General features: G+C 45.2%; 1 protein-coding gene across 1 annotated transcript in view; it reads left to right on the top strand.

Annotated features, from left to right (window-relative positions):
- LOC137370259 (uncharacterized) overlaps positions 1-20,328 on the top strand; it is a 323,712-nt gene that overhangs the window by 210,979 nt on the left and 92,405 nt on the right. Inside the window, exon 35 of the mRNA XM_068032638.1 lies at positions 10,584-10,723. Coding sequence (XP_067888739.1) covers positions 10,584-10,723 — 140 coding nt within the window. The remainder of the gene's footprint in view (positions 1-10,583; positions 10,724-20,328) is intronic.

Genomic DNA, 20,328 nt, shown 5'->3' with positions numbered 1-20,328 from the left:
CCATCCAGGACAATGCAGCCCGCTTGATTGGCACCCCATCTACAAACATTCACTCCCTCCACCACTGACGCACAGTGGCAGCAGTGTGCACCATCTACAAGATGCACTGCAGCAACGCACCAATGCTCCTTAGACAGCACCTTCCAAACCCGCGACCTCTACCAACTGGAAGAACAAGGGCAGCAAATGTATGGGAACACTACCACCTGCAAGTTCCCCTCCAAGTCACACAACATGCTGACTTGGAACTATATCGCCATTCCTTCCCTTCCTAACAGCACTGTGGGTGTACCTACCCCACATGGACTGCAGCGGTTCAAGAAGGCAGCTCACTCCCACCTTCTTTAGGGCAATTAGGGATGGGCAATAAATGCTGGCCTAGCCAGCGATGTCCACATCCCATGAATGAATAAAAAAAAACTAGCCACTCTTTGTGATAGACATTGCAGTCCCACAGTCAGATTGCATTCTGTGCCATTGCTATCCCCAGTGCTTCTTCCAAGTGGTGTTCAACATGGAAGAGTACTGCTTCATCAGCATCAGCTGAGAGAGGTGGATGGTAATCAGCAGGAAGCTTCCTTGTCCATGTTGGACCTGGTGCTTCATGGTATCTAGAGTTAATGTTGAGGACTTTAAGGGCCACTCTCTTCACGACTGCATAGAACTATACTGCCACCTCCGGTGAGGCTTTCCTGCCAGTGGGACAGGACAGACCCAGAGATGGTGATGGAGGAGTCTGGGTCATTGGCTGTGGCTTCCTATCCGCCTGCCCTAGCTCTTGCACACTTATGGCTAGTGATTCACCATGTGAAGCCCCTTCCTCTGTCCTGTCCTTACATGGTGCCTGTCTCTGATCTGTTGTTTGGTCGGGTTGGATCAAGAGCTGGTGCATATGTAGGAAGGCTTCTTGAAGTGGCAAAGGTTTTCTCCATATTTTCAGCTCCTGAAATGAAAAAGAAGGACCAGGGTTAGCTTTTATGTGAAAGAAAGAGGAGAAGGAAGTGGCTTGTAAAAGCAGCTACAGTTAGCCATCCAGAGTCTGAAGGCTAAGATAGAAATAAGAAGTAAGAAAGAGGATAAATCCTGAGAAGGAATCCTGCACGATGCCTCCTCAGCATTGCACACAGCCATAACATGTGACGGCTGGCACCTTTTCTTCAAACGTGTAAGAGGGAGTGCCAGTGGACTCAGCCTGTTCCAGTGGAAGCTTCCTGTCTGGAGTTGTTTTGACTTTCTTCTCCATGAAAGAACAGAGTATCTTCATGACATCCTTATGAGGTGCTTAGAGAATGTACCTGTCATGGTGGTGTTATGACCAGGTGCAAAAGGTCTCTAGGGGTATGTTACTATCTTCACCTGGTCTTATTGTAACAGGGTTTAATTTCTAAACACACTGTTTTGAGCTCACCCTTTGTGAATCCTTGTTCATAGTTTTCCAATTATAAGACAAAGAAACCAATTCACACAGACTTTCTGAGGTTTAAAGAAGAAAGATGAAATTTTATTACAAATTAAACTTAAACTCTAATATGGTTCATGCCTATGGATATATGACGTGCCCACGCTAGCATGAATGCGTAATATACACATGCAAGTAAGAACAGAAAAGAGCAGAAGAAAAGATAAGTAGAACAGTTTGAGTTTGCTGTAGTCCTTGATTGAAGATATGGTCTTGAGTTTCATTGGGGCCCAGTAGTCTTCTTAAAACCTTGTTCCCGTAGGAAACCTTTCTCTCTTTGAGTTTCATGTGTTTTCACAAAATTCAGTTCTGTGGGAAGGAGATGGAAGCAGGCAGACAGGAGATGCTGTAATTCTTGCTTCACTTCTAGGAGAGATCTTTACTCCATGAGCACACGGCTTTGTCTCTGTTCCAATTCCTTTATTGGGAGTTCAAATTCAAAAAAACTCCCAGGTTGCCCAGCAGGTTAGTCATGTTACTTGCTCCTTATTTGGAACAGTCTCTCCTGCGAGGTTTGTGGATTGTACCGTAGCAGTCTCTGGAACGCTAGCTCCTCCCACCTTCAGTGCCTGATAACCAAAAGTTCCTTGTTGGTTGAATGAGTCCCTTGTTCTAACACTGTCAATTACTATGGAAATGTCTTTCCAGTCAGGGGCTTGCAATTTTAAGTTTTAATGTTCATGTGGCGAAATCATGTGTGCCTCAATCTTGGCAGGTGGGGGGTTTGCCTGACAGTGGAAAAGTTTACATGCAATTTATAAGATGTGAGTTGTGTATGAGGAAAAGGAACAAGCATAAACTGTGGTACAGTGATTGAAGTAGACTGAAGGGGAACTAGTATTGTGAGAAATGAGGCTGGTAGTGGTGGAGGTTTGAGCAGAGAGTAAGATAGCATTATTTGTACTTTAACAACTCTGACGCTATTAAATTTCTTTTGGCATTGTAGTCATATCCTCGGAGCTAAGCTGCTGGCATTGGCATCCTCTGCAACCTCTTCCATCAGTGGTGGAGTTGTTTCCTGGAGGGCTTTCTACTCCCTGAAGGAAACAGGATCTCCCTCCTACCTATGGATCAGGGCCTGCAACATGCTCTTGGAGAATTTGAGTGCGTTTTAAAAAAACTTTGGAAGTTTCCGTCTTGACTGCAGCCAGAGTACACCTCCCGTTTAAGAGGTGCTGGCTGTCTTTAATTGGTGCCAGAGTTGTCTGATTTCCTGTACTCCCAAACAGGCAAACAGCCAATGAACAGCTGACATCACCTTAATCATTATAATGAGCTGCGAGCATTAATTTCAAGTGCTGATTGCTACTAGACAAACAGGAGTGTGAATCATGAACGCTGCCCCTTTTCAGGCTCACTCAAATTTCTAGGCCAGAGTAGTTTACTGATATGATTAAATTTTTTGAAGATGTTACTAATTTGTTGAATAACGGTAGCATTGTTTACTTGAATTTTAAGAAAACCATTTAGAAAGTACTCTGTAGCCTTAAAATGCGGGTTGCGATAAAGATAGGATATTAGGAATTCATGGGAAGACGTTAGATTGGACTAAGGATTAGCTGCATTCCTGTAGGCAGAAAGTGGTTACTAATGGTTGTGGATCTGCTTGGAGGCCAATTACCAGTAGTTAGAGATCGTTGTTGTGACTTCTGCTTTTACGATTTTCATTAATCCCCTAGATGCTGGTGTTGGAGGTACAGTGTATAAGTTTGTGGATGATATGACAATCTGTGTGAGTATTAGAATAGTGGATAAAACTAAACTACTACAAGCAAATCTTGATGTGATGGGGGAATGGGCTTGCTTTTGGCAAATGGCATTAAGATAAATGTAGAGATAGGCATGTGGGCAGGGCCAATGTGAAGTACACTTATACCTTAAAAAGTACAAAACTCAGTGTTATAGTACATGATTCTCTTCATGGACTGAGCCATGCAGCCAGCGCAAATAGAATATTTATTTGCTAGGGTGATTCAAAATAAAACAAAAAGCGACATAATGGCCTTTTATAAGACCTTGGTTAAGCCTCACTTAGAATACTGTATCTGGTTTTGGTCGCTTCACGTTGTGGATGTCATAAAGGCTTCAGAAAAGGCTCAGGTGAGGGAACTGAGAATTTACCCAGTTTAAAACACTTCAGTTACCCTGATAGTTTAAAGGCTTGGTCTGTTACTTTAGAGAAATGTATACTCTGGAGGGATTTGATTGAGGTGTTTAAAGTAATAAATGGATGAGACTGTGTATATATGGATAGGTTAGCGAGATTAAGAGATTGGCCTATAAATTTCACAAGTTAGAATTAGGTTAGAGATTGTTAGGTTCTTTTTTCAAAGGATTGCAGATCTATGGAACAAGTTGCCAGCTTGTGCAGTGAGTGTGGATTCACTGAATACCTTCACAAGAGAGCTGGACCAGTTCTGGATGGGGCAGAAATCACAGCATACAAAAGATAGGTCTGATACTAAGTGCACTAAAATATTTGACAGTAGACAGGCAATGACTAGTATTTAAAGTATTATATGGTCTACAACAAATATACATTCCTCTAAGACACAAAAAACAACAGGAAAGATGAATCAACTGTGGCTAACAAAAGACGTTAAAGATTGCATTAGATCAAAGGAATTGGCTTATAAGGCTGCCAGAAAAAGTGGTAAACCCAAGGACTGGGAGCAATTTAGAATCCAGCAAAGGATGACTAAGAAACTGATAAATAAAGGGAAAAGAGAGTATGAATGTAAGCTAGTGAGAAACATAAAGGCAGACTGTAAAATCTTCTTTAGGTATGTGAAAAGGAAAAGATTAGCAAGAACAAATGTGGGTCCATTACAGGTGGAGACAGGAGAATTTATAATGGAGAATAGGGAAATGGTGGAGAAACTAAACAATTACTTTGTGTCTAACTTCAAGGAGGAAGATACTGAAAATCTCCTAGAAATACCAGGGAATCAAGTGACTTGTGAAAATGAGGAACTGAAACAAATTAGTATTAATAAAGAGGTAGTACTCAAAAAATTAACTGGATTGAAGGTTGATAAATCCCCTGGACCAGATGAGCTACATTCCAGAGTGTTGAAGGAGGTGGCTATAGAGATAGTGGATGCATTGGTGGTTATCTTTCAAAATTCTATAGATTCTGGAAAGGTTCCTGCAGACTGGAAAGTAGGAAATGTAACCCCACTATTTAAGAAAGGAGGGAGAGAGAAAAAGGGGAACTACAGACCTTTTGGTTTGACGTCAGTAATAGGGAAAATGTTAGAATCTATTATAAAGGATGCGATAACTAGATAATTAGAAAATAATGATATGATTGGGCAGAGTCAACATGGATTTATGAAAGGGAAATCGTGCTTGACAAACCTGTTGGAGTTTTTTGAGGACGTTACTTGTAGCATAAAAGAGAACCAGTGGATGTGGTGCATTTGGATCTTCAGAAGGCTTTTGATAAGGTTTCACACAGGAGGTTAGTAAACAAAGTTAGAGCACATGGGATTGGGGGTAATATACTGGTATGGATTGAAAATTCATTAACAGACAGAAAATAGAGAGTAGGAATAAATGGATCACTCTCAGGATGGCAGGCTGCTACTAGTGGGGTACCGCAAGGATCAGTGCTTGGGCCACAGCTGTTTACAATCTATATAAATGATTTGGATGTAGGGATCAAATGTAATATTTCCAAATTTGCTAATGACACAGAATGAGGTGGGAATGTAAGTTGTGAGGAGGATGCAAGGAGGCTTCAAGGGGACTTGGACAGGCTAAGTGAATCGGCAAAAACATGGCAGTTGGAATATAATGTGAATAAGTGTGAAGTTATCCACTTCGGTAGAAAAAAACAGAAAGACAGAATATTTCTTAAATGGTGAGAGTATGGGAAGCGTTCATGTCCAAAGGGACCTGGATGTTCATGTTCATGAGTCACTAAAAGCTAGCATGCACGTGCAGCAAGCAATTAGGAAGGCAAATGGTATGTTGGCCTTCATCGCAAGGGATTTTGAATACAGGAGTAAAAATGTATTGCTTCAATTGTATAGAGCCTTGGTGAGATCGCACCTGGAGTATTGTGTATAGTTTTGGTCTCCTCAACTAAGGAAGGTTATACTTGCCATAGAGGGAGTGCAACGGAGGTTCACCTGGGTTGGCAGGATTGTCTTATGAAGAGATATTGAGGAAACTGGGGCTGCATTCTCCAGAGTTTCAAAGAAGGGGAGGTGTTCTCATTGAAACTTACAAAATTCTTACAGGACGTGACAGGATGGATGTGGATAGGATGTTTCCCCTGGCTGTTGAGTCTAGAATCTGGGGACATAGTCTGAGAATAAGAGGCCATTTATGTCTGAGATGAGGAGGAATTTCTTCACTCAGAGGGTGGTGAATCTTTGGAATTCTCTACACCAGAGGGCTGTGGATACTCAATCATTGAGCATGTTCAAGACAGAAATCGATAGCTATCTGGATACTAATGACATCAAGGGATATTGGGATAATGCGGGAAAGTGGCGTTGAGGTAGATGATTAGCTATGATCTAATTGAATGATGGAGCAGGCTCGATGGGCTGAATGGCCTACTCCTGCTCCTATTTCCTATGTTCAAATATTCCTATGTTCCTAATACAATTATAGTCATTGTTTTTTTCTATTCTTTCATGGGATGTGGGCATGATGGCTAGACCAGCATTTGTTGCCCATCCCTAATTTCCCTTGAGAAGGTGGTGGTGAGCTGCTGCAGTCCATGTGGTGTAGGTACACCCACAGTGCTGTTAGGAAGGGAGCGCCAAGATTTTAACCCAGAGACAATGAAGGAATGGCGATATAGTTCTAAGTCAGGATGGTGTGGTCTACTGCACTAGTTTTAAACACGCTTGGCAGTTGGAAAGCGAATTTCTCAGACCTTAAACGTGAACTCTGATTCTTCCTCCACAGATGCTGCATGCTGAATAAAGATTCCAAACAAAATTCCCCAAGTTAAGTACTCTGTCAAAGTAGTACTCTGTTGAGCTGGACTTAGAGCTGCTTATCTGTGGTGCAGGGTGCCATTAACTGCACGTATATTGTTTTATGGGTGCCACATGCCAATTCTACCATGTACCAGAACATATTCCATTCCTCAACGTCCATAGGGTGTGTGACCAAAGGAAGCAACTCATGCAAGCTATGGCTTGATATCTTGGCAGCAGCCATGATGCCTTCATTCTATGACAGTCCACTGTGCAGGCTGAGCCACGAAGGCAAACCAAAGGGTGGCTAGTGGAACTATCTGCTGATGACATGGCTGATGACTGCAGTGCACAAGCCACACACACGTGTGGCATGTACACAATGAAAACCATGCTGCCACATAAAATGTGAAATAGCAGACCATTGACATGCTAAAACAATGCTTCCGTGGCCTTGACCATCTTGGAAGAGCCCTGTAGTACTCGACAGAGTGAACGTGAAGATTTGTGGTGGTCTGTTGCATGCAGCAAATCCTCGTCATCCTGAGGGCAGAGCCCTTGCCACCAGCTGTACGGTGAGCAGCTGAGGAGCAGGAGCACGAGAGGGAAGAGGAAGTGGACAAATATGAAGGAAAGAGGCAACCTACATAGCCCTTTTCTGCCTGGGCTGTCCGTGAAGAATTCATCCAAGTGCAATACCAGTGACGGCAACCCCAATTCCCTATTCAATAACTGTCCCACACCTTGGGCTGGGTTTAGTTCTCCCCCAGGCGTCAGGGTCTGTGGTAGGGGTGGCCTGAAAATGCCTCCGGGAGAGGGCTGCCATGCACCCTGACACCAGGAGAGCCTGGCCTGATATTACTGGCGACGGCGAGTCCTCGTGGCGGCCCCCCGCCAACCGATTGACAGAGGGACCGCTATTTAAATATATAAATTAATTGAAAATAATGAATTAATTATACTTACAATACCGCCGTCTGTCCCGGTGTAATCTCCGTGGTGCTGGCCGGCACCCCCGTGCCTTCGGATCCCGGTCCAGGGAAACGAGGCGCCACACTGGTGGGGAGGGGAGAGGAGGTAAATTTCTCAGTGCGGGAGGGTGGGAGAACGGGGGTCAAAGTTATATCATTGGTGTAGGGGATGGTGGGAAGTGTTTTAGGTCAAAGTTTATGCACTTTGGAATGGAGGGGAAGGTCCGGTTGACAAGGTAAGTGTTTTGGGGGGAGAGGGCAAGTAATTAATTTGATGGTTATTGGGGGGGTGGGAGAGGGGCAAAATTAATGTATTTAATTTTTTTTAAAAAACTATGCCTTTAAATCTTTAAACTTAGCAGAAGTGCTCAAAGCCCTTTAAAAATGGCATCACTCCTGCGCACAGGCAGCTGACACTATTGGCTGGGGCGGACAGCTTGTCCCCTCCACGTCATCGGTGGGGGAGACAGCCCGCCCCAGCCATTCAAATGAGCCAACGCACGTAAGATTGCGGCAGCTCCATGACATGCAGCCGGCACGGGCGGCCACCGCTTTTTTCATGGCAGCGGGCACAGAAGATTCAGCCTGTTATCTTCTCTCTGTCACTGCTTGGCCACAATGCAAAAATAAAAGCCACCACAAAATAAACATTCCAAACCAAATTTATAAATTAAATCCTGCTATATTGCACACAAAGGTCAACTAATCACATTTGTGTTGTCCCTTAGTACCTGTCTGCTATGTGCTTTTGCCTGTCCTTGTGCTCCTACGTAGTGCTACCGCAGTGATTGCACCGTGGAAGGCTGCTGACTTTCACTGGAGGAGACTGCAGATTGCCTTTCAGGATGAGCTCGAGCGGCTCTGGACCTATAAGGCCAGGCTGTGAACTGCCGTGTTAGCATTGCAGTCTGTGATGGCTGGCTGACGACTAAAAGCAATGACACTGGGGAGTGGCAGGGGTAGGAAGACGAATGCTAGCATCCTGAAAGAGACAGCAAGTTTGTGCTCCATGGAGTCACTGCCATTCCCCTGGGGCAGAGCCTCAGCTAGCCTAGTTATCTGTTGGAGGACAGATTACTGGACTGCTGTGACACCCTGCAAGTGCCTTTGCACAGTGTAATCTACAGCCATGATGGCAGCAGTGTGAGCTTGCATGGCAGTAAGCTGACATTGTACAACAGCAAGGTCATAAGCACAGTCTTAAACTTCCATTGCAGCATTCAGAGGTTGGAGACTGCAGCAATGGCCATCAGAGACTGCATCATGGTTGGGTCCACAAATGTGCAAAAGATGTTGGCTACCACTTCCATGCTCCAAACTCTGTACAAAACCCTGTGCCAAGTTGGTGTTGAACTCCGTCGTGCTTGTTGACATTGAATGCAGGCTTTCTGGCAGGCTGAACAAAGTACCAAGCTGTTGCGAGCTGCATTGTGAGTTTGTGACAGCTTTCATACCCAATACCCAGGATGAGTTCCATTAATTATTTTTTTTCTTTATCTCTGGATCTGGGTGTGGAGTGACTTTGGCACTGACGAAACAGGAAAGTAGTTAATTGGCTGGCGTTTGTCAGAGAAGCAGGACCTGTGTTACAGAAGCCAATTAACCTACAATAGTGCTATTTACACAGTTACAAGATCAAAATGTAACGATACTTAAGCAGCATAATTTTCTGTAATTAACTCAGCAACATAAGTCACACTCAGCTGGAGGCTTTGCATTATATTCTTCTAGTATGAGTCTCTGTCTATCCTATGGAACAAGTTCAGCCTCTAAAGAGAAAAGCCTAGTTCAGATTTTGTGTCTAATCCTGCACCAGAGCTAAAAACTGAAATATGAGCAAGCATTTTAAGAGAGTTGGAAAATAAGAGGGGAGTAAGATAAAAGATGACAACCAGGTAGTTAATAGGTTAAATGACTTACAATTACTTTATAGGAAGGAAGGAAACTATTGAATAATATGAAAGGTTATGTTATCTGTTATAGATATAGTATAGATATCGGCATAGAGTATAAAAATTGGCAAGTCATGTTGCAGCTGTACAGAACCTTAGTTAGGCCACACTTAGAATATTGCGTGCTATTCTGGTCGCCACACTACCAGAAGGACGTGGAGGCTTTGGAGAGGGTACAGAGGAGGTTTACCAGGATGTTGCCTGGTCTGGAGGGCATTAGCTATGAGGAGAAGTTGGATAAACTCGGATTGTTTTCACTGGAACGACGGAGGTGGAGGGGCGACATGATAGAGGTTTACAAAGTTGTGAGCGGCATGGACAGAGTGGATAGTCAGAAGCTTTTTCCCAGGGTGGAAGAGTCAGTTACTAGGGGACATAGGTTTAAGGTGCGAGGGGCAAAGTTTAGAGGGGATGTGCGAGGCAAGTTTTTTACACAGAGGGTGGTGAGTGCCTGGAACTTGCTGCCAGGGGAGGTGGTGGAAGCAGATACGATAGCGACGTTTAAGAGACATCTTGACAAATATATGAATAGGAAGGGAATAGAGGGATATGGGCCCCGGAAGTGCAGAAGGTTTAAGTTCCGGCAGGCATCAAGATCGGCGCAGGCTTGGAGGGCCGAATGGCCTGTTCCTGTGCTGTACTGTTCTTTGTTCTTTGTTATCTTTGCATCACAATGAAAATATATTAAAACATCAAAAATGTTTGAATTGATCAGATGTTGAAAAGGTAAAAAGCAGGCCAAATATGGAAAAAATGAGGGAATTGAAGGCAAAAAATAAATTGGAGGCCTAAATGAAAACAGAAAATGCTAGAAAAACTACTTATGCCTGCCTGTCTTAAAAATAGGGGATAAAAACAGACCAACATTTCCTTCACTGCTCCATCAGAAATGTGTTCTGGCAAAAAATCTATACCCAGATTGTCATTCCACATCTCCTTCCACAGGCATTAACAAGATCCGTACTTCTCCATGTACTGCCTGCTGTAAAGAAAATGGGGAGTGTAGCTAAAGCCAGAAGTTCCTAAAATCCATGTTCAGACCATAGTGCTGCAGAGGGCCCACATACATGATGAGATACTGCAACTGAGCTTGGTTTGACAAAGGCTTACACCTGAAACAGTAACCTGTCTTTTCTTTTAACAGATATTGATGATCCTACAGTGTATTTTCAGCATTTTCTGTTTTCGTTTTGGATTTTTAATATTTGCAGTTGTTCTAAAATGTTTATATCCATTAAAACTGTTTGTTCATTGTTTATAGGTGGTGGTGATATAAAGACTGCCCCAGCTCCTGTGAGCATCTGGAGGACATATTTTGTAGCAAATGAATGGAATAACATTCAGACTATCAGAAAAATTAATCCTATTTTTCAAATTATTGCTGTTCTTTTCTTCTTGGAAGTAAGTTTAACATCTAATAGGATGAAGAAAAGAAGTATTCAAGATTCTTAAAGGAGTAGATAAATTGAATCCAATATGTTTGCGATTGCTACAAACCCAAGAAGCTGGGGACAAAGGCACAAACTTAGAAGGGGGAAGGCACACAGACAATATAGATTACCCCCTTCATGCAAATGGTAATACTGTCTAAAATAGGGAGCCCGGTGAGACAGTGAAAGTACATGGTTGAATACATATTGGAAGCAGTATGTGGATATGTTCTGAAGCAGTTTATGGATGGCCCTACTGGAGAAGGGGCTACACTCAACCTCCTCTTAAGAAATGAGGCTGGGCAGGTGGTTGATGTGTCCGTGGGGGAGCACTTTGGGACCAGTGACCATAACTCTATTAGCTTCAAGATAGTTATGGAAAAGGATAGGACTGGTCCTCAAATTGAAGTCCTAAATTGGGGGAAGGCTGATTTCGATGGCATCAGACAGGAGCTCTCAAAAGTTGAATGGGAGAGGCTGTTTCCAGGTAAAGGGACGTCTGGCAAGTGGGAGGCTTTTAAAAGTGGCCAGCATGTTCTTGCCAGATTGAAGGGTAAGGCTGGCAAGATTAGGGAACCTTGGTTGACGAGGGATATTGAGGGTCTGGTCAGGACAAAGAAGGAGGCATATGTCAGATATAGGCAGCTGGGATCAAGCGAGTCCCTCGAGGAGTATAAGGGATGTAGGAGTACACTTGAGAAGGAAATTAGGAGGGAAAAAAAGGGCCATAAGATTTCCCTGGCAGACAAGATAAAGGATAATCCTAAAAGATTCTATAAGTATATTAAGAGTAAAAGGGTAGCTAGGGCGAGAGTAGATCCCCTTAAGGATCAGTGTGGTAATCTATGTCTGGAGCCACGGGAAATAGGCGAGGTCTTAAATGAATACTTCTCGTCTCTATTTACCATGGAGAAGGTCATGGAAGCTAATGAGTTCAAGGGAGGGAACAGCGATATCCTGGAGCATATCAACATTACAAAGGAGAAGGTGTTGGAGATTTTCAAGCACATTAAAGTGGATAAATCCCCAGGGCCTGACCAGGTGTATCCTAGATGCTATAGGAAGCAAGGGAAGAGATTGCTGGGGCCCTGGCAGAGATTTTTGTATCATCGTTAGCCACGGGTGAGGTATCGGAAGAATGGAGGATAGCTAATGTTGTGCCTTTATGTAAGAAGGGCAGCAGGGATAAGCCAGGGAACTACAGGCCTTACATCAGTGGTGGGAAAGTTATTGGAAGGGATTCTGAGAGACAGGATTTATATGCACTTGGAAAGGCAAGGTCTGATTAGGGATATTCAGCATGGCTTTGTGCGTGGGAAATCATGTCTCACGAATTTGATTGAGTTTTTTGAGGAGGTGACCAAGAGGATTGATGAGGGCAGGGCGGTGGACGTTGTCTGCATGGACTTTAGCAAGGCCTTTGACAAAGTCCCGCATGGTAGGCTGGTCCGGAAGGTTCGAACACATGGGATCCAGGGTGAGCTAGCCAATTGGATACAAAATTGGCTTGGTGATAGGAGGCAGAGGGTGGTAGTGGAGGGTTGTTTTTCAGATTTGAGGCCGATGACCAGTGATGTCCGCAGGGATCGGTGCTGCGCCCTCTGTTGTTTGTCATATATATTAATGACTTGGATGTGAATGTAGGGGGCATGATTAGTAAGTTTGCAGATGACACCAAAATTGGTGGTATAATGAACAGTGAAGAAGGTTGTCTAAGATTACAACAGGATATAGATCAACTGGGAAAGTGGGCAAGGGATTGGCAAATGGAATTTAATGCAGACAAGTGCAAAGTGATGCATTTTGGGAAGTTAAACCAGGGCAGGACATATACAGTGAATGGCAGGGTCCTGGGGAGTGTTGTTGAGCAGAGAGACTTTGGGGTGCAAGTACTTAGTTCCCTGAAAGTGGCAACACAGGTAGACAGGGTGGTGAAGAAGACATATGGCATGCTTGCTTTCATCGGCTGAGGCATTGAGTACAAGAGTTGGGACATCGTGTTACAGTTGTACATAACGTTGGTTAGGCCGCACTTGGAGTACTGTGTGCAATTCTGGTCGCCGCACTACAGGAAAGATGTGATTAAGCTAGAGAGGGTGCAGAAAAGATTCACAAGGATGTTGCCTGGTTTGGAGGGCTTGAGTTATAAAGAGAGATTGGATAGGCTGGGTCTGTTTTCCCTGGAGCGAAAGAGGCTGAGAGGGGACATGTTAGAAGTATATAAAATTATGAGAGGCATAGATAGGGTAGATAGCCAGAGTCTTTTTCCCTTGGTAAGGGTGACTAAAACTAGAGGGCATAGATTTAAGGTGAGAGGGAGGAGGTTTAAAGGTAATCAAAGGGGTACATTTTTCACACAAAGAATAGTGGGTATCTGGAATGAGCTGCCAGAGGAGGTGGTGGAGGCAGGAACAGTAGCAACATTTAAGAGGCATCTGGACAGGTACTTGAATGAGCAAGGCATAGAGGGATATGGAATTAATGCAGGCAGGTGGGATTAGTATAGATAGGCATTGGTCGGCATGGACGCGGTCGGCCGAAGGGCCTGTTTCTATGCTGTATGACTCTGTGACTCTATGGAGGGATTGCTGATTGGACCAGTATTAGTGTTTGGGACTGGTCAGATACAACTTCATAGTTCTTTTTTCCAATGTTACACAGACAAGAATAAAAATTTGCTAAGTTGCTTGAGTTTTTTGATGAGATAACAGAGAGGGTTGATGAGGTCCTGCAGTTGATGTGTACATGGACTTCCAAAAGGCATTTGATAAAGTGCCACATAACCGGCTTGTCAGCAAAGTTAATGCTGATGGAATAAAAGGGACAATAGCAACATGGATATGAAGTTGGCTGAGTGACAGAAACAGAGAAGTGGTGAACGGTTGTTTTTGGACTGGAGGAAGGTACATAGTTGTGTTCCCAGGGGTCGGTGTTTGGACCACTGCTTTACTTGATATATATTGGCATACAGGGCAAAATTTCAAAGTTTGCGGATAACACAAAACTTGGAAGTATTGTGAACGATGAGGAGGATTGTGATGAACTTCAAGAGGACTTAGACAGGCTGGTGGAATGGGCGGACAAGTGACTGATGAAATTTATTGCAGAGAAATGTGAAGTGATTCATTTTGGTAGCAAGAACCAGGAGAGACAATATACAATAAAGGGTACAGTTCAGAGTGCCGGAGCAGAGGGACCTGGGGGGTATATATGCACAAATCATTGAATGTGGCAGGGCAGGTTGAGAGAGCAATTAATAAAGCATATGGAATCCTGAGCTTTATAAATAGGGGCATAGAGTACATAAACAAAGAAATTTGGCTGAACTGTATTAAACTCTGATTCGGCTGCAACTGGAGTATTGTGTCTAGTTCTGGGCACCACACTTTAGGAAGGATGCGAAAGCATTAGAAAGGGTGCAGAAAAGATTCACGAGAATCGTTCCAGGAATGAGGAACTTCAGTTATTGAATAGACTGGAGAAGGTGGGGTTGTTCTCCTTGGTGAAGAGAAGATTTTGAGGAGATTTAGTAGAGGTGTTCAAAATCATGAGGAGTTTGGACAGACCAGATAGAGAGAAACTCTTCCCATTGGCAGAAGGATTGAGAGCCAGAGTTTTAAGGTGATTGACAAAAGAAGCAGGTGATATGAGGAAAGACTTTTTTACACAGCGTGTGGTTAGTATTTGGAATGCACTGCCTGAAAGTACATTGAAGGCAGATTCATTTGTGACTTTCAAAAGAGAATTGGCTAATTATCTAAAGCGAAAAAAATTGCAGGGCTACCGAGAAAAGGCAGGGGAGTGAGACTAGGTGAGTTGCTCTTGTAGGGAGCCAGCACAGACATTATGGGCTGAATGGCCTCTTTCTGAGCTGTAACCATTCTATGATTCTGTGATTACCACCTATTATTTATGATCAGCACTTTTATGATTAGCAGATTTCATTGTACACTTTCAGACAACTCATTTATATTTAAGTGTGGTTGTTACTAAACATGTAGACATTTTTCTTCTTTCCCCTGTCCCCTACATTTTCTCTTCCTTTCTGAATACACCTGTTTTAATTTTCAGGCCCTTGCATTGACTCAGTGGATGGAGCAGAAATAGCACTTATACAAATAAAAGTGCCAAATTCTGTACCATTTTGGGCGAGGCATCAGCAGCTAATGGGCAAAATGGCTGAGCCAGATTCCCTGTGTCACCAGTTGTTAAAAGGCTGCTGATAAAGGATAATGGGAACTTTAAAGACATTTGTTCCTTAAGGAGCATCACCAAAACAGATTATCTGGTCATTTGTCTTTTTGCTTTTTGAGAGACAATGCTGTACAAAAAGTGGTTACTGTGTTTCCCTACACTAAAACAGTGATCAAATTTCAAAAGTATTTAATTGGCTGTGAAGTTCTTATGATCATCCAGTATAAAGCTACTATATAAATGCAAGTACTTTATTTCTTTATATTCCATGCGATTCAGTCACACAGGGCTAGAATTTGTGGAGGCGGCGGAGGTCCTGCCACCAGAGCCGAAAGCGGGAGCCAACCCCACCTTGGCAGGTGGCGGGACGTCGGTAGGCATTTTGCCAGTGCCAGCCAATTAAGAGACTGTCACCTGGGCTGCCAGTCAATTAAGACGGTGCCTGCCCCGAAGAGCTGTTGGCCCAATCAGAGGGCTTCTTGCTGCGGCGAGAATTCCAGGGAGAGGGCATCTCAATACCTGGGCACCCTAAAAGAAAGATTAGTGGAATTGGGGGACCGGCCACTTTTTGTACAGCCTCTTGACTGAAGGGCCCTGAAATTCCGGCCAGTTTCTGATACAAATGCAGACATTGAACTGCAGGCCTATTCCAGTACTATCAGAGAAAACTATATATGACCAAACTGTAACGTGGACCCATTGGTAACACTTTCCATCATTTCCTTCAGTTTCTGGATAAGATAAGCTGGGTTGAGATCCAGTGACCATGGATACCCAAAGGCACACAACAGTTGTAAATTTGATGCATACAAAAGCTAAAATACTGCAGATGCTGGATATCATAAATAAAAACAGAAAATGCAGGAAATAGCAGGTCAGACAGCATCTGTGGAGAGAGAAACAGAGTCAATGGGCTGGATTTTCATTATGGAGTTGGGAAACCGATGCCCGGAACATTTCCGGGTCCTGACCTCATGTTGACACAGTGCTATTTTTAAATGGAAAGTAGTTAATTGGCCTGGGTACGAGTCTGGCACGAAGCATCCTGGAGATGGGAACAGGTCACTGAGGGCAATCATAAAACGCAAGCGGCAACCATGACTGGGATTGTCTTTGCCTTCATTAATTGAGCACCAGGGAGATCAGAGGGCCTCTTTGGGCCTGGGCATGCGTCCCCGGGTGGCCCCCTGTTTCTCTGATGCCTCTCTGGAGGCACTAATTGATGCAGTATCAGAGAGGAGAGAGCTGTTCTTCCTGGCCTCAAGAAGGAGAAATCTGCCCAGTGAGACCAAGACGCCATGGATGGAGATCACCACAGAGGTTAGCAGCTGGGTTCCCACAAGGAGGACCTGGACCCATTGCAGAAAAAGGTTCAATGCCCTCTTGCAGTCTAGTAAGATGAGTGGCCAGCGGCACCCAGTTCATTGGGCACCAATCTGTAAGCCCCAGAAAGCACTCGAGCTGATCTTACAGAATGTCCATAGATTTCCCAAACATTATCAGAGTAAGTGAACGGTCACAACACTGAGACATAGTCACCCTCAAATATGGGACAACATTCACATGGGAATATCACTGATGGGAGCATCAGCCCACGTGTATGTCATGTTGGAAGAGATGAGGGAGGACTGCCTACTCATGAATCTTTCTCTGCTCATCCTGCAGGAGGAGAGAGCCCATAATATGCGGGAGATGGCCAGAATGGGAGGATGAGTGGTCCAGCTCTACACGCTGTTAGCAGTGGAGAAGGCGGCACTGGAGATCGCCAGGGTGCCACTGAGGCACTTGGTGAGAGATTGCGAGACAGGCGGCCACGAGCAACAGGGTCATTGGATAGCTCATTCTTGAGCTGAAGGGCATGGAGGAGACTCCTGCCCAGTGCAAGCTATGGATCTTAGAACGCTGTCATCTGAGGGGATTGTTGTGCTGGGGCATTTGTTGAGTAGGGCCAGTTCACGTTACCATTTTCTTGTGTCTCCCACAGGGCCAGTTGCAACGCAGCACCAAAGTGTACCTGCCACACTGGCGCCAACACCCTCGACAGGCAGGCGAAGTCAACAGAACCTGCACCATCACGTCATAACTTGGCACCTTGTGCCAGCACAGCCACACTCATCTTGGTTGAGCCACAGATTGGCATAGAAAGTGGAGCACTGGAAGATCCTCATTATCTGAGAAAAGATGTTCTTGCCATGGAGGGAGTGCAAAGAAGAATTACTAGGCTGGGATGGCAGGATTGACGTATGAAGAGAGATTGGGTTGACTTGGCCTATATTCATTAGAGTTTAGAAGAATGAGCGGTGATCTCATAGAAACCTATAAAATGCTAACAGGACGAGATAGGCTAGATGCAGGGAGGATGTTCCTGATGGTGGGGGAGTCCAGAACCAGGGGTCACAGTCTCAGGATATGGGGTATGCCATTTAGAAGCGAGATGAGGAGAAATTTCTTCATTCAGAGGGTGGTGAACCTGTGAAATTCTCTACCGCAGAAGGTAGTGGAGGTCAAATCATTAACTATATTCAAGAAGGAGATAGATATATTTCTTAATGCCAAAGGAATCAAGAGATATGGGGAAAAAGCAGGAACAAGGTACAGAATTAGACAATCAGCCATGATCTTTTTTGAATGGCGCAGCAGGCCCGAAGGGCCGTATGGCCTACTCCTGCTCCTATTTTCTGTGTTTATGTTTACGTGTGAGCAGGAGGAGATCGGTGAGGTAGAATCAGCTGTGGGCAGTCCTCCTCTGAGGACAGATGCAACGATGCTTCACTGGGCAAAGATGCTGCACCTCAGTTCTCACAGACAAGGAGGGCCTTCCTCGAGTACCAGAGGCAGATAAATTCTTGTTTGTCGGAGTTCCCTGACGCCTTGAGGGGCCATGGACAGGCAATGGAGGAGTCCATACAGCACATGTGCTCTGTCATGACTCTCAGATTCGATCACGTGAGCTTCTCCATTGAGAGTTTGGGCAACCTGTTAGAAAGCCAAATGCAGCACCACTCTTAGTGGGTGCAGGAACAGTGCACTGATATGCAAAGAAAGAGTGAAACTTTCTGTAGCATTGACCACTGGGTGTCACTGGGCGCAAAGGTGCTTGGAGTGGATGCCAGCTGCGTCCCAGTTGGTGGCTGCTTCTGTATCCATAGGCGCCAGGAAAGTGCTGAGATAGTCCTAGTGGCAGTTGAAGGGGCCATCCCACAGGGGGCACCGGCGTCACACTTCGGCCCCTCGCCCTTTCCAACTCAGAAGCCATCAGTGTGCCAGGGCCCTGTGACAGAGGCAGCACCTGCCATTACGCAGGCGCGGCAGCCTGTGGAGGAGCCCTTATGGGCACCTCCAAGACGAGGACAGAAGCCATGGGCATCTCAGCTGGTGGAAGAGAGTAGGGAGCAGACTGCCTGCACCTCATTCTCTTCCACAGGGTGAGCACCTTGTAGAAGCATTAGGGAGAGGAAGGCACCACAACATTGAATTCACTTAATGGTCACCTGGGTGCTATTCTGTCCATCTGTCTGTTATTTTGTTTGCCTCACAAATGTAATTTCTTTATTTCACTATTCTGACAGGTGTGTTATTGATGTATCATCTCAAAAGGGGGACGTCACAATGTGGGATGGATGGCGGGGCCCTGAGAATAATATGTGCCTCTGCTTTGTGATGTTGGACAACAGTAGATAGAGAATCGACCTTGCAGTTAAGGGTCATAGTGGTGAAATACCTTAATACCTCTGTATGCTGGAAGGCAAGTTATGGAGTCATGAGCTGCAAGGGCTCGGGGGCGATCAGGTGAAGCGCTGCTGAATCAGTATGGCCCTTGCTGCCATGCCAGCCTACAGTTCACCCTGATGTCTTGGACAACATGGACAGGCGTCCTCTGCTGCCTAGGCACCAGCCACTTCTAGAGAGATCCCTTCCTTCCTCTTTCTCGCAGTCCTCCTCCAAGGTGGAGTGGCATTCCAGCTGCTCCTCCTCATCCATCTCCAGGCCTCTTTCCATTGTCTTATTGTGCACAGCACAGCAGATGATCACAATACGGGAAACTCTGGCTGGCTCGCACTGGAGGGCACCACCCGACTGGTCAGGGCAACGGAAACACATCTTCAAAAGGCCAATGGTCTGTTCAATGCAGATCCGTGTTAGGAGATGGCTGTTTGTAGTCTCTCTCCCCATCCATATCAGGGTTTCGAACAGGCATCCGGAAGCACTTCATTAGGAGATAACCTTTATCCACCAATAGCCACCCAAAGAGACTGGATGTGTGTCTGAAGAACTGCGGCTACTGGGACACTCGCAAAATGAAGGAGTCATGACAGCTGCCCGGGAACAGGGCATAGACCTGCAAGATTTGCTTCCTGTGGTCATAGACCATCTGAATATTTAATGAGTGGGAGTCCATTCTGTTCAGGAATCTAACAGGCTGGTTTCTTGGTGTCTTGATGGCTACGAGGGTGCAATCGATGATCACCTGTACCTGAGGGAATCCATCAATGGCGGAAAAGCCCAAAGCTCTCCATGCCTGCACTGGCCCATTTGTGTCAAAGGGGTTGTAGTCCCCCCATCCTCCTGAATATGGCATCCATTTCCTGCCTAATGGCGTGATGAGCTGCTAATTCCAAGATGCCACTTAGGTCTGCAGCTGATCGCTGGAACAGCCCAGTTGCATAGAAGTTCACGTTGACAGTGGCCTTGATGGCTGCAGGTAAGGGACTGCAATGGGGTCCACAATGTCATAGGTCATTGTGGATCAGAGCACACTGGTCTAAGACCCTCTGCATGAATAGGTGTATACTCCTCCGGCACTGGCACTCTGTCATTTGCAGATAGATGACTCTTGGGCGGTGGACCCAAAGTCTTGGATAGTACCTTCTTCCCCTTGCAGCCCCCCACTGTGCTCCTCTAGCCTCCTGCTATCCAGGAGGTTGCATCTGCTGCAACTCATCATGGTTGCTCTGTCCAATGTTAGAGTAGCCTGTTCTCATCTGAACTCCTTCAGCTGGGTTTTGTGCATCCACCAGTGCTTCCCTTGCCAACTCCAGCTGCCCAAGTGTTGCCAGTGGTTTCACATCCTCTCTAGATTCTTGCCACTCACCACTGAGAAAAGCAAGGCTTATAGCTGCAACAGTGGCCACTCTGTGGCACTTTTGGAGCAGCTGGGCTTTATTTTGTGCCTCTGCATTATCTTAATCAGCCCTTCCCATTAGCCCTCAGAGCCCCCCGCAATGTTCACAACTTGTATACCTTGCCGTGTTCCAGCCATGGCATTCTCCACGGTTCCTTCAAAAATTGAAAACTGCTGACAAACCTGTTAATGAGCTCGTCAAGGAGCTCAAAATCAACTTACTGGAGGCATGTGGGGTTGCTGTTCTCTCATTCCCAGCG

This window comes from Heterodontus francisci, chromosome 5 (assembly GCF_036365525.1).
Source record: "Heterodontus francisci isolate sHetFra1 chromosome 5, sHetFra1.hap1, whole genome shotgun sequence".
NCBI lineage: Eukaryota > Metazoa > Chordata > Chondrichthyes > Heterodontiformes > Heterodontidae > Heterodontus > Heterodontus francisci.
The sequence above is the reverse complement of the archived record's forward strand: the minus strand, read 5'-3'. Positions and strand labels throughout refer to the sequence as shown.